This window comes from Nerophis lumbriciformis, linkage group LG06, assembly GCF_033978685.3.
Source record: "Nerophis lumbriciformis linkage group LG06, RoL_Nlum_v2.1, whole genome shotgun sequence".
Taxonomy (NCBI): Eukaryota; Metazoa; Chordata; class Actinopteri; order Syngnathiformes; family Syngnathidae; genus Nerophis; species Nerophis lumbriciformis.
In genome coordinates, this window is record NC_084553.2 from 29,564,875 (window position 1) to 29,579,630 (window position 14,756).

Consider the following 14,756-nt stretch of genomic DNA (forward strand, 5'->3'; position numbering starts at 1 on the left):
GTTGAATGTATACTGTATTAACTTGCCTTAGGACAACGGATGAAAATGAGCTATTGTTCAAACTCCGGCATATTTACATTGTTGCTCTATGTTGATGAATATGCATTGCCCTAATTCAAATAAATAAAAAAATATTCTTCTAATTGATCTTTTTTGTAACACAGTTAGTGAATTAAGCATACTTTTGTAGTTATTAACTTAAAATAATTACTTGGATATCGTAAGAATAGCGAGCAGTAGAGAATATGGAGGGATTTTTGGTCCAAAACATATTATAAAAATATTACCTGTCACTTTACGTTGTATATTTTCTATATGAGATTTCATTGTCACACCTAGAAGTTTTAATTAATTTCAATATCTACTTTTTCATTTGTATTTGTGTTTGACTTTCTCTTCTGCTGTTGCCGAATAGCATTATTTTAGTTTTACTGATATTCAAAAATTAACTGGTTTTGTCAAACCATCTATTTCATTTATTAATTTCCTCTGTCATTAGCTTCTATGTGTTCTCTCCTTAACAAACTGTGCCAGTATTGTCTGCAAATAATACCAACTTTAAGTCTTTTTTAACTTTATAAATGGTATTTATATATAGATTGAACAATTTTGGTCCGAGTACTGATCCCTGGGGTATACCGCAAGCTACAACCACTGACTCACATTTTTAACCTTACTCTAATTTCAAATGAAATCCCTTTGGATTGGAAATCTGCCCTTGTAATCCCCCTATTAAAAGGAGGTGACCCTAGTAATCTAAATAATTACAGACCGATCTCTAAACTCTCTGTTCTGGCAAAAGTGCTTGAATCCCTTATCAGTGAACAGATAAAAGACTTTTTGGACACCAATTTTATTCTGTCACCATTTCAGTCAGGTTTTCGTAGAAATCACAGTACTGTTACTGCTGCTATGAAGTTTATAAATGATGTAACTGAAGCTCTTGACAAGAAGCAGTGCTGTCTGTCCCTCTTTATTGACTTTTCAAAGGCATTTGATACTGTTGATCATGTCATTTTAATCAAACGTCTTTCAGCTATTGGTTTTTCTCAGCAAGCAGTTGGATGGTTTGCAAATTACCTCACAAGTAGAACTCAGGCTGTTCAGATAGAAGGTTTCTCCTCGGACGTACTGCAAGTGAAAAAGGGTGTCCCTCAAAGTTCTGTGTTGGGCCCCTTATTATTCACTATTTACATAAATAATCTTGGACAGAATATTCCGAACTCAACTTTCCATTTCTATGCTGATGATGCTGTCATATACTGCACAGCACCCACTCTTGCTGAGGCTTTTAAATATCTACAACATGCATTTGACAGAGTACAAGAACAACTTTGCTATCTTCAACTGGTTTTAAATGCAGAGAAAACAAAGTGTATGCTCTTTACCACATCAAAAACTGTAAGATCATCACTGTGTGAGAACATTTTAACAAGAAATGGGCAACAAATTATGTTAGTATCTGCTTTTAAATATTTAGGATTTTTAATTGATGACCACTTGAGTTTTAAGGAGCACATTCAGTATGTTGTAAAAAAAACTGAAACTTTTACTGAGATTTTATTATAGAAACAAGTCTTGCTTTTCTTTTACTGTGAAACAGAAATTGGTGGAAACAACCTTATTGACTATGGAGATGTGTTGTACATGAATGCTACTGCTGCTTGTCTCCACAAGCTGGATAGTGTGTACCACGGGGCACTGAGATTCATCACCAACTGCGCTCCCCTTACTCACCATTGTGTGTTATACTCAATGGTTAACTGGACATCTTTATGTGCTCGACGACTCAATCATTGGTATGTTTTCATCTACAAAACCATTCTGGGTATCACTCCATCTTATCTGTCTTGTCTTTTAACAAAGAAACAAGGAAGTCACAATCTTCGTTCAATGAATGTTCTGCAATTTGTCGTCCCCAAAGTAAGAACTGAACTGGGCAAGAAAGCATTTAGGTTTTCAGCACCGAAGGCTTGGAATAACCTACAATCGAACATTAAACTTCAAACCCTAGTTACGTTGAATGAGTTTAAAGCTTCTGTGAAAGGATTGCAGTCTACCTTGTCTGTATGCACATGTGTCATGTGAGCAAGTTTTAATGTTGTAAATGTGATGTTTTATGTATTTGTTTACTGTTTTTAATGTAACCTTGCTGCTGCCCTCTTGGCCAGGTCTCCCATGGAAAAGAGATCTTTGATCTCAATGGGATTTTACCTGGTTAAATAAAGGCTAATAAAATATATTTCGAGCACAGATTTATTTATTTTCTTGCTTCTATGGTCTTGTCTCACCTGGGTGTAGTGGGTGCACATGGGCCCAGAACAACGATCAGGACACCAGGGGTTGCACTCCTGGGGGTAAGGGTAGGTGTAGTCTTTCACCTCATCGTACCAGGCCTGGATGTGTGAGGCGGGGGAGCGGTATCTACACGCACACAAACATTAGGCTCAGTCAAGCACCATCAGGGGCCAGGATGTAGGGGGTATCATATGAGGGGTCTGCCAGGTGCCCTGGCCAGACATTAGAAACACCACATGAGCCTCATTTTGCTTTTATTCCCCTTTACCGACACGGGAAATTAAATTTAGGTTTAGAAAAACAACAAAGAATGAAAGCAAAACTAAACACAAGCCCTCCGCCTGACAAACCAGTGCGAGGTCGCAATATAAACATGTCTTTTTACGGTATTGAAATGTGCTGAGCTTGATGGGGGAGTGCAAAGGGAGCGGAAAGAAGGGACTTCACACTGGGTGAGCTGGCACAGGAAGAAAAGATGGGGGGTTGAAGGGGGGAGGGATGCTCGGCTCTGTGAGAATGAGAGCAGATTCCTGGAAGGGCACCTGGTGTCATAGCAACACACTGTCATGCCTACTGTGTGTGCGCACACACACACAAACACACACACACACACACACACACACACACATTCATTCATTACAAAGTCAATCTTTACACAAGTATGGACGCAGGTATTGGGACATTACAAGGAGGGGATATGGAGGGAAAACATTATTTTCCTTGGAGGACTTCCTACAACGTGTGTTACCGTGAACATTTGTGAGGTTAAAGGTCATTGATGTTAGACCTAATCTAGGACTGCCGGCTCACCATCGGTGTTCTGTATTCCTATTAAAGGGTGTTTTAGAGAAGGTCTTTCTGTTCCCAATGTCCAATGCAAAGTTCATAAAGAGCTGCTTGGGTGAGTTTGGGGTGGAAGAGCTTAAAAGCCCCGAGCCCCACTCAACAAACACTTTTGGGACAGACCAGTACGGGAATGGTGAACGCCATATTTTCTCATGTCCACTGGGGGATAATATTTGTTCTTCCACACCAAACCACAACAGAAAAGTGCCTTCACCAAACTGTTTGTTGAAAAGATAAACAATTAATTGATTAATAAGATTATGAACCATTTCATCAGCCTTATAATATTATTGAGGATTATTTTAAATAGATTTGACTGTCAAAAGTGTGTGATAATACAACAAAATGATTAATTTGAATCAATCCTGTTGATTTATTGAAAATGGCTACTTTGCAATAAATATATGATCACATTATTTACCTTATTTGATAGCTTATACATAATAGTACATTTAGGGCATGATGGACAAAGATTAAAATACCACGCGGTAACCAACATGTGCAAACTATACAATTGTATGTACTATCAGTGGACTGTGAGACTGTGTGTACAATTGATAACAAGTGTAAAATTCAATTAGGTTTTTGCATATACTCCTGGCATTATGTGCCCATGGAAACACTCATTATTTTCCACATTTGTTTTTATGCTCTCCAACCACTTATTTGTTGAACAAGCAGCACACATCTCCAGTATGATATGCAACACCTTTTCCGCAGTATAGAATCTGAATATAAACAACACAAACTATTTTCCAAACACACAACACAACACCACAATGCATTCATGCGTCGAGAATGATCCAAACGCAAGAATATGCATATTGCAAGAGATTTTTTCATGGAGGACATATATTATAATAATATATTTCCTATATGAAAAAACGAACACCATTAGAAATAAACAGTACCTTAAGTCATCCAGCACCTATAAGAATGTAAAATGGTATTGCAGAATAGACGATATTTCTAATATGTTTTATTTCTGACAGTCTTCTTATCTTGACACACATGTAGGATGAAGAATTCTCTGTCAAGCTGTTTTTGCAGCGCAATGGCCTCCTTTCTCACAGCCGCGTGCGTAACAGTGTCAGTTTGCACGTAACTTTCAAACGTGCTAAATAAAGACACAAAGCAGCGGCTGCTGAACAGTTTCAGCATTGATAAATCACATTGCGCTTGCTGAATGACTGTATTTGCATTTTCTCCTCCCAGTATTGTGGGTGTTCTGATGATCAGAATATATTCTGCATATGCATGAAGACAGGCACGTTAAATCGATTGTGCTCCTAATTTTGCTTACTTGAGAGACGCGATCCTGTTTGCAGGATCTAGCTACATCAGCTTTGCGTGTGCTATCAAGTTTGCACGTGTTTAAGTACATGCAAACCTTTAGTAGATCAGGCCCTATGTATGTTACCTCAGGAACTTTTCATTGTTGTTTCTTGAAATGCATTGTGAAGGGGTGGGGGAAAAATCCATTACCTCACAACGTTTTGATGCAATTTCTAATTAGGCTGCTGATCCACATTTTTTTTCTCCCTTTACATGTTTCTTACCTTGCAAGACATTGAAAGCTGTGCATTTTAGTGCCGATCCTACTAATGAAATATTGTTTGGCTTTGGTTGATGTCTGCTGTTTGTCCCTTTATATTTACATAACCATTTTACATTCTCATAGTTCTATTAACTAGTACTAACCAATTTGCAATTAACCTTTTGGGGGGTAGACCAAGGAAAATCTACTTTTGCTTACAAGAACCATGTGTACACTACATATTTTTTTGATTACTTTTTATATTTATTTATTTTTAATTTTGTTTTTAAGTTGCGGTGGTGTAAATGTAAGGATCAAAATGGCCTACAAACGAAACAGTTCACTTTTGTTAAAAGTTCATCCTTGGTGGGAGTCTATGCTTCTGTAGTTATTAAATATATTTGAATAATTGTATTTTATATTAAAACATGCAACATCTCAGAGCCGTCTTACCTGCCCCAGTGAACTCCCAGGTTCTGTCCGATGGACATGAGCAGGTCCTGAGGTCCGTGATCCCAATGACACACCTCGGCCCAGTGAGTGGCGGACCTCTCCAGCTCATCGTCCCACACCTGTGGACATCACCAAACACTTTAGAGCAGGCAAATACACAGTATACTATACCCTCTTAAGGCCCAAGCTGTTTGTTCACATGCTTTTTTTTATTTCTCTTTGCTATTTGGGCTTATTGGACCCTAATTAGAATAAAAACTAAAAATCATCTTTTGATATGATGTACTTAGTCCATAAGTACACAAACGTGTACTTCATGTGACATGCTAATTTTTATTTTGACACTTTTTAAAAAAAATTCCATTGTATGTTATACTCTTCTGACACCACCAGATAGCAGTTTAAGTGTCCATATGTCGGCATAAGACCCCAATTCAGTAGTGTACACAATTTTGGAAATAAGAGCTAAAAGGTGCTGTCCACGCATGTGGCCAACTAAGGCCTATCTACGAACCCCTCCTATACGTACTTGCAAACAACAGACCGAATAAAAATATGCTCTGTTGTATGAACCTTGTCTCGTGTTCAAACATTTCATCCACCCATTGTGTGCCTGCAGAGCAGCCATTTTGAACCAAGCAGCACATTCATTTTAGGCGAGCTGATTGATCTCTAGTGCTGGCGTTAACTACTGTGCTAATTGCTACTTTGTGGGCTTTTAAGCCTTTTTACAGCATTTTTCTAGTTTCGCTAGCTGAAATGGACAAGTGATGTGTGGTTTAAAACATTTTGGAAGTATCCACAGCGTTGTCAACACTGCCTCGCTTCCCACTTCCCTTTTTTTCCACCAAGAAGATTAACTTACAAGGTAAAGTGGATTTCATTTGTTGTTCCTAATCATTGTAGCGACCTGGCTGTTAAAGTTAGGGAGTTTGTGATTTCAAACTGAGTGCACCACAGGGCTAGTGACAGTGTGTGTGAGTGTAAGCAGAGTGCCAATAAATAAGGACAGTTCAGTTTATTGACTTTGTTTTCACCGTATTTTCCAGACTATAAGCTGCTACTTTTTTCCTACGCTTTGAAACCTGCGGCCTATGATAAGGTGCAGCTAATTTATGGATTTTTTTTCGCTAACAGCCAAAATGTTTTTTATTCACCCAATAGTTTTCATATTACACTGACAGAGACACTGAAAAGGTGTGTTATTGTTTATATTACGGCGCCATTTGTTGAACAAGTTTGCTCACTGCAGGTGCTGTGGGTTGAAAATGTACTTCCTGTTTTGTACTTTGAACCGGAAGTATAACCCTAATGTTTTTGCTGAAAATGACTCTTCCTTCACCACTCCAAGCAATGTTTGTAAGTTTTACAATATAACTAAAAATGTTTAAACTTACGAAACCGTCCCATGTGTGACGTATGTAGGAGTGTTTTAATGCATATTTGTACGTGCTATTGTAATGTAATCAATCTAGCGTCGTTAACATTAGTGAATATGCTAACAAGTGTCTGAGTTAGTACTAAACTACAATGGCATTTTTTATTTATTGTATCATTTTTGTAAATTCACCAAAATGTCACCATGGAGTTATTGGGTCTATTTAGCTGATTGGAGGGCAAGATTCCTGCGCTAGTGGGTCCATGACGATGACTGTTTTGTTTTATCAACCGTTTTACTGCCATTTGGAAACAATTAAGACATGTGAATAAACATTTACAAAATCTTTCGTACCGTTATATATCTCCAGCTAATAGTCCGAAGCGGTTAAAATATGTAAAAATATTATTTTTTTCTAAAATTTGGTGGTTGCAGCTTAAATGCAGGTGTACTCTAAACCCGGAAAATACGGTAAATAGAAACGTTGATCCATCATCACCTTGTTATTTTTGTTTGACATAGAGTAATATTTAACACTTTATACAGTATTGTATTCAAAGTGTACACACTTTTACTAAAATGGGGACTTTTGTCGTGGCTGCAACCCATTATCCATGTTTACATTGTTTCCTATGTAAAAATCTGCTTCAATGTGTGAACTTTTCTATTTACGAACCCTGTTCAAGAACCAGCTAAGTTCATAAATCGAGGTTCCACTGTGTATTCAACATCCACTGAGAATCAGTACGGTCCAGATGTGGTTCAGCTGAACTGAATAGCCGTAAAACAAAAACCTTCTAATGCGCTGCTGGTCAAAGTCCACCACAAATCAACTAAACTGAGTGGAAAGCAGAGATGACGGCCCAGCAGTAAATTTCCAGCCTTTTGGTGGTCGCACACACACACACACACACACACACACGCACAGCCACACTAACACACTGCCTAACCTTCAGGGAGTCCCAACAACAATAATTGCCCACTTGTGCCATGCATGCTCCCCTCCCCACCCTGGCTGGTCTTCTCAGCATGAAACAGGCACAAAGTCAGCTTTATTATAAAAAACTAGCTGGGTAATAATCTTTTTTATTATTGCAGTGCTTTATTAATGTACTTTTCTGCTGACATGTTGAAATCAATGTCATGTGCATTTGAAACACCCACTCACCATGTGCTCCATGTTGGAAGCACTCGGGTAGACCGAGGCCCTGAGCTTGTTGTGCAGCTGGAGGATCTCCTCCCGGTCGGACCAGCGGATGGCACGCCTGCTTCTGCCGCCGCCGCCGGTGCTGTTCTGGCCTACTTCTTCCTGGTAGCGGCTCAGCAGCTGCCGGAGCTCCTTGGAGTCGGGCAGGACGAGAGACGTTGCTGGGCCCAGCCAGGAGAGCAGCAGGAGGCAGAGGAGAGGGATGAAGGCCATCGTTGACACGTCAGGCTTGACTTGTGCGTAGATGAGAGGAGGAAAGGTGGGCCGCACGTAACCTGCAGGGAGAGAACGTTTCATCAGTGACTTCCTTTTTTTTTTTACAACAATTGAGAGATTACACATAGATGTGCTGTAGTGTCAATCATGTCACAGTGTAATATGAGTCATGGGTTCAAATACAGATATTATTCCAATAATTTTGCATTAAGCAGAAATGACGATAGCATCACCTTTGTCTTTAATAATAACTCACCTTTTGCTATGATATCACACTGTAAACATGTTCATTGTAAATTCACAGCACATTACTGGCTAATGATTGCATTACTTTGTATATTTCACAGGAATGAACTGTTACAACTAACAAATTAAAGTTAAAGTACCAATGATTGCCACACACACATGCTTGGTGTGGTGAGATCATCCTCTGCATTTGACCCATCACCCTCACCCCCTGGGAGGTGAGGGGAGCAGTGAGCAGCAGCGGTGGCCACGCCCGGGAATAATTTTTGGTGATTTAAACCCCCAATTCCAACCCTTGATGGTGAGTGCCAAGCAGGGTCACATTTTTATAGTCTTTGATATCACTTGGCCGAGGTTTGAACTCACAAACTACCGATCTCAGGGCGGACACTCTAACTACTAGGCCACTGAGCGATTTGTCCCCCGGGGACAAATAAAGCTTTTTTTTAGATTTTAGAATAATTTTTTTTTTACATGTGTTAGCACCAAACTGTAAGCCTCAGATACGGTGTGAAATTAGTTATTCATGAGTTATGTAAATATTTACTTGCATACCTTAATTGTTGTCTGCCACAGGGCAGTATAACGGCTGATAAAACAAAACAGAAGTCATCGTCATGGACCCGCTAGGTGAGGAAGCTAGCTCTCCAATCAGCTAAACAGATTCAATAACTCCGCAGTGACATTTTGGTGAATTTACTGAGGAATTAGTGAAAATGAAACAATGCAAAAAGAATACCATTGTAAGTTAATAATACTAATATTAGCATTTTAGCTAATGCTAACGATGCAAGCTTGATTACATTACGATTGCACGTACAACTATGCATGAAAACACTCCTACCTAACGTGACGGTTTAGTAAATATGAACTGGTTTACCACACCTTTTCAGTGTCTCTCTGTGTGTTTTATGAAAACTATTTGTTGAATACAAAAGATTATGGCTGTAGCGGAAATAAATCCATAAATTTGCCACACCGTTTTATAAACCGCATGGTTCAAAGCGTAGGAAAAAAAAGTAGCGACTTATAGTCCGGAAAATACGGTACTGTAAATGTTAGTGGGAATTGACAGTTAATTGCTGTGAAATATAAGAGTATCATATTTTTTACAGTCACTTGTTTTCGTTTTACAGTAAATTTTGATTACGATTGTGAGTACCGGTACTGTGAAACCCTGGTAAACTTTTACAGTGCATAAATCACTACTAACCCATCATTGGTTTTCTCCTACACTTTTACTCGGAAATTGATCACCTCATCCAACAATCACTTCCCAAGTGAAGATAAATAACTATTTTTTTTTCAACCCTGAGGGGACAAAGGCTGACTTGTTTGACCTTTCAGTAAGTTTTTGGTGTATTTTGGGCCTTTTTTTTTTTTTAAATCATTATACATACATTTTCATCAGAGGGTTTTTTTCATGTAAGATTTTTACATTTCAATGTCCAATTCTTTCACAGGTGTACGATACACTCGCAGTTATTCGACAATAACCCAAAGCCAAACAGGACATAAAAGACCTTCATTTTTTGGACATTTTAGATTAAATTTCAGATTAATTTTTCGCTCAATCATCTTCAGCCTAAAAACATACTTTATTTTAACCCTTTGAAGGCCTTTGGATCAAATTAGGTTAGAAATAATAAAATGATGAATAAAAATATGAAAGATTAAAAAAAAAAAAACAGTTTTCAATTAGTATAAAATTGTATATCATGGGATGTTTTCCTAATTTAATAATAATGTGACATATCTCATCAAAAGGCCTTTCAAAGGGGTCAAAATTGAAAGAAAAATACATTACATAATTGATATTTGTTTTGGATTGAAATTTATTGAGACATCTGAGCAAAAAAATATGAATCCAAAATGTTTTTACACCCTTCAAACACTTTAAATATAAATAAAATTGAATGTCCTCAAAGTGTTAATAAATACACAACAAGTGTCATTTTCAATAACATTAAATTACATTTTGACATTGTATACACACCCACATGTCAACGATAACGTTAAGCAATAAAAACACATAATGTTCAATTAATATATTTCTAATATTCCGAGTTCATATGTGAAGGTGTACCTAAAATTGTGACCATAATGCCCCACCAACTCTTCTGAATATATTTTTCCCTATAGAAAAAAGGTAATCTCATATTCAAGGTGTATATTACACACATGACGTCTCAAGTGAGGTTTTCTTACTGTCGCTCACGTGATCCTGGAGAGACACCGCCGTCTTTAAACACAGTCTGGGATGATAATGATCAATAAAACAGAGTCAAGGCGGTTGTGGGGGTAAACAATGGAGTAGAGAGTTTATGCAGGACGAGACATCACAAAATAAACAAGACTCACACTTCTTTGCTTCAATCCTTGTATCCCTTCCCCTTCACTTTCCCTCAGGCTGCAAAAAAAAAAAAAAGGCAGCTTGAGGTTTGGCATCAGCTGCTGCGCCAACACAGAGTGCCAACACTGACTGGGCACGGGCTTCCAGCGGGGCAGCTGAGCCAGGCACCACACCCTGCCTGCACCGCCGCTCCTGCTGCCCTCTTTTTTCACACTCAACCTCGAGCAGCTTCTCTGTTTGGGCCCTTCTCACGCTCTCCTGAGTTTTAGACCCCAGTGACAGACACGGACCAGATGGAGCCACATGAGAAGACCTTCGCTTCACCTCAACGCTACACAAATGTGAAGACGTGAGTAGATCGTAGGGATGTTCAAAATACTCGATTCACTTTTAATAATTACAGACTTAAATCTATTCATCAATTTCAAGAATCGATTAAAATATTTGGTTTTGGCAATTTATTTTTTTTAAGAATCCATTTTTCGATGAAAAAAATAAACAATTCTTGGGCAACCAAGAGGAGCTATTGTAACATGTAATCTTTTCTCATAAGGTTTTCTTCCAATTTATATACCAAATAAAATATTACGAGAATCGTGTTAAATTGACAAATTGACACAAAGATTCCGACTCATTTTCAGGAAGGTTTGCACGAGTGGTTTAGTCTTTTTTTTAACATGATTTACAAAAGTACAATAAAGAAGATCACTTGCACAATTCCACATGTCCGAAAAGGAGTTGGTAGAAGCAAAGCGGGGTTTTTTTGGTAACACTTTAGTATGGGGAACATCCATCCATCCATCCATTTTCTACTGCTTATTCCCTTCGGGGTCGCGGGGGGCGCTGGAGCCTATCTCAGCTACAATCGGGCGGAAGGCGGGGTACACCCTGGACAAGTCGCGACCTCATCACAGGACCAACATATTCACCATTAATTAGTTGCTTATTAACATGCAAATTAGTAACATATTGGCTATTAATTAGTCATTATTAAGTAGTTATTAATGCCTTATTCTGCATGGCCTTATTATAGGGGCGGTATAGCTCGGTTGGTAGAGCGGCCGTGCCAGCAACTTGAGGGTTGCAGGTTCGATCCCCGCTTCTGCCATCCTAGTCACTGCCGTTGTGTCCTTGGGCAAGACACTTTACCCACCTGCTCCCAGTGCCACCCACACTGGTTTTAATGTAACTTAGATATTGGGTTTCACAATGTAAAGCGCTTTGAGTCACTTGAGAAAAAGTGCTATATAAATGTAATTCACTTCACTTATACAACCAGTATGCCATTAACTAAGAGTCTTCCCTCAATAACCTCAGAATTATTGCTTATTATTAACCCTTACCCTACTTTCCAAAAACTATAAATTAAGTCTTTCTTACTTGGAATATGTTCCCCATACTAAAGTGTTACCTTTTTTTTTTTTAATTATTATTATTTTATCAACCTTTTTTCAGAGATGTTTAGCATGTTTTTGAATAGGAAAATAAATACATAATTAATTTCCACATAATGAAGCATGGCTGCGCTTTATCAGGCAAGGAACCATGTTTGGTAACTTTTTGCGCCTCCCAGATAATAATTACTAAAATAATATGATAACCCTGATTTAGCTGGGGTTGGTTTTAGCAGCCTCTTAATATTTGCAACCATCGAGGTATCGCGGTTTAAGGGAGCCGGTGTCTTTTCCCCAGCTGACTAAGGTGGCGAGAAGTGAGCCACCACCTGTCAATCACTTTTATCAGAGATGCTTACATGAAGCAACATCCCTGCATCTTATATTATAGTATAAGCTAGTACGGTATGTTTTAATAAAATCATTGAAGAAGAGCATCATTATCAATTCTTTATTATTGAGCATCAACTTGAGGATGCACCAAATGGACGAGAGGTTTACTCAAAACAGCTGAAAAAAGTGTTCAAGCTCACCTCTGGTTGTTCCTGGTCAGTATCCACTTGCTGGAGAGTTGCCTTGTATTCCCGTGTGTGTGTGCGTGTGTGTGTGTGAAGATCTACTAAAAGTTGGCTATATGCAGGAGCGTGGGTCTTCAGTCCTTGAGCAGCTCCAAAAGCCTTATATAGAGAAAGGACCCCTCAGGATCAGAGGAGGGTAGGGAAAAAAAAGAAAAACAAATCTCCCCACTCCCCCGCGCCTGCCTCCCTGAAATGTTCCTGGCTCAGACTGCACACCAGCAGCAGGAGCAGCCTCACGTCAGGAGGAAAACTACAACTAATGTTAATCACCACGCTGACAAATGAGTCCAGCAGCACTGACTCAGATATCTCCAAAGAAAATTGACAAATATGCTCTTCTCTCTCAATTCTGTTGTGGTGAAAGTCATATTGGAGGAGTCTGAACAAAAAGATCAACATGAAGTATTTACTATGAGTCATTAGGGGACAAACATTTAGACATGATGATCCGTTGGAATATGGTCATGTACTAATGGAGACGATCAATCAATCGATCAATCAAAGTTTATTTATATAGCCCTTAATCACAGATGTCTCAAAGGGCTGCACAAGCCACAACGACATCCTCGGCTCAGATCCCACATCAGGGGAAAAAAAAACCTCAACCCAATGGGAACAACGAGAAACCTTGGAGGTGACCGCAGATGTGGGGGCGATGTCGAGTGGATCTAGTTGATAATGTGAGAGTCCAGTCCATAGTGGGGCCAGCAGGGGATCATCTTGAATGGAGACGTCTCCAACTGATGCACAGATGAGTGGTCCACCCTGGGTCCCGACTTTGAACAGCTAGCGCGTCATCTGTGGTCACCTGATAACCTCTCCATTCAAGAGAGGGGGGGCCGGGGCAGAAAAGAGACGGCAGATGGGGGTATACAAATTAGTTTTAAGATGGGACTTAAATGCTTCTACCGAGGTAGCATCTCTAACTGTTACCGGGAGGGCATTCCAGAGTATTAGAGCCCGAATAGAAAATGCTATAGAATGCAGATTTGTGACGGGGACATTTGGTACAATACAATCAGCAAGATGAAATGGAGCTAGACCGTTGAGTATTTTATACATAAGTAGTAAAACCTTAAAGTCGCATCCAGTTATGTCATTACTTCAATCACTACTGGTTTAGTACTCTTTATTATTTTGGGTTTACATTCCAATATGGCATTATTTAAAACAGGGGTGTCAAACTTAGATTCATTGAGGGCCACATCGCAGATATGGCTGCCCTGAAATGACGGACCACATTGAATGACATGGTCGGCCATATTAAATGATGTGCAGTACCACATAAATTGACCACATTAAATGATGTGGTGGGCCACCTTAAATGATGTGGAAGACCACTTTAATGACGTGGTGGGCCACCTTAAATGATGTGGAAGACCACGTTGAATGATATGGCTGGTCACATTAAATTATGTGGTGGGTCACCTTAAATGATGTGGAAGACCACTTTAATGATGTGGTGGGCCACCTTAAATGATGTGGAAGACCACGTTGAATTATATGGCTGGTCACATTCAATGATGTGGTTGGCCACATTAAATGATGTGGAAGACCACGTTGAATGATATGACTGGTCACATTAAATGATGTGGTTGGCCACCTTAAATGATGTGGAAGACCACGTTGAATTAAACGGCTGGTCACATTAAATGATGTGGTGGGCCACCTTAAATGATGTGGAAGACCACTTTAATGATGTGGTGGGCCACCTTAAATGATGTGGAAGACCACGTTGAATGATATGGCTGGTCACATTCAATGATGTGGTTGGCCACTTTAAATGATGTGGAAGACCACGTTGAATGATATGGCTGGTCACATTAAATGAAGTGGTTGGCCACTTTGAATGATGTGGAAGACCACGTTGAATGATATGGCTGGTCACATTAAATGATGTGGTGGGCCACCTTAAATGATGTGGAAGACCACGTTGAATTAAACGGCTGGTCACATTAAATGATGTGGTTGGCCACATTAAATGATGTGGAAGACCACGTTGAATTAAACGGCTGGTCACATTAAATGATGTGGTGGGCCATCTTAAATGATGTGGAAGACCACTTTAATGATGTGGTGGGCCAAGTTAAATGATGTGGAAGACCACGTTGAATGATATGGCTGGTCACATTCAATGATGTGGTGGGCCACCTTAAATGATGTGGAAGACCACTTTAATGACGTGGTGGGCCACATTAAATGATGTGGAAGACCACGTTGAATGATATGGCTGGTCACATTCAATGATGT

General features: G+C 39.3%; 1 protein-coding gene across 2 annotated transcripts in view; it reads right to left on the reverse strand.

Annotated features, from left to right (window-relative positions):
• The window catches only part of crispld2 (cysteine-rich secretory protein LCCL domain containing 2), a 32,241-nt gene extending 19,647 nt beyond the window's left edge, over window positions 1-12,594 (reverse strand). Inside the window, exons 1-5 of one of the 2 annotated variants that reach the window (XM_061964042.1) lie at window positions 12,462-12,567; window positions 10,543-10,591; window positions 7,681-7,994; window positions 5,135-5,253; window positions 2,292-2,424 (exon numbers count right to left, since the gene is read on the reverse strand). In XM_061964042.1, coding sequence (XP_061820026.1) covers window positions 2,292-2,424; window positions 5,135-5,253; window positions 7,681-7,932 — 504 coding nt within the window. In that variant the 5' untranslated portion in view covers window positions 7,933-7,994; window positions 10,543-10,591; window positions 12,462-12,567. Of the gene's footprint in view, window positions 1-2,291; window positions 2,425-5,134; window positions 5,254-7,680; window positions 7,995-10,542; window positions 10,592-12,461 lie in introns of both variants that reach the window. The other variant, XM_061964043.1, reaches the window with a different exon arrangement.
• Window positions 12,595-14,756: the final 2,162 nt, after the last annotated feature.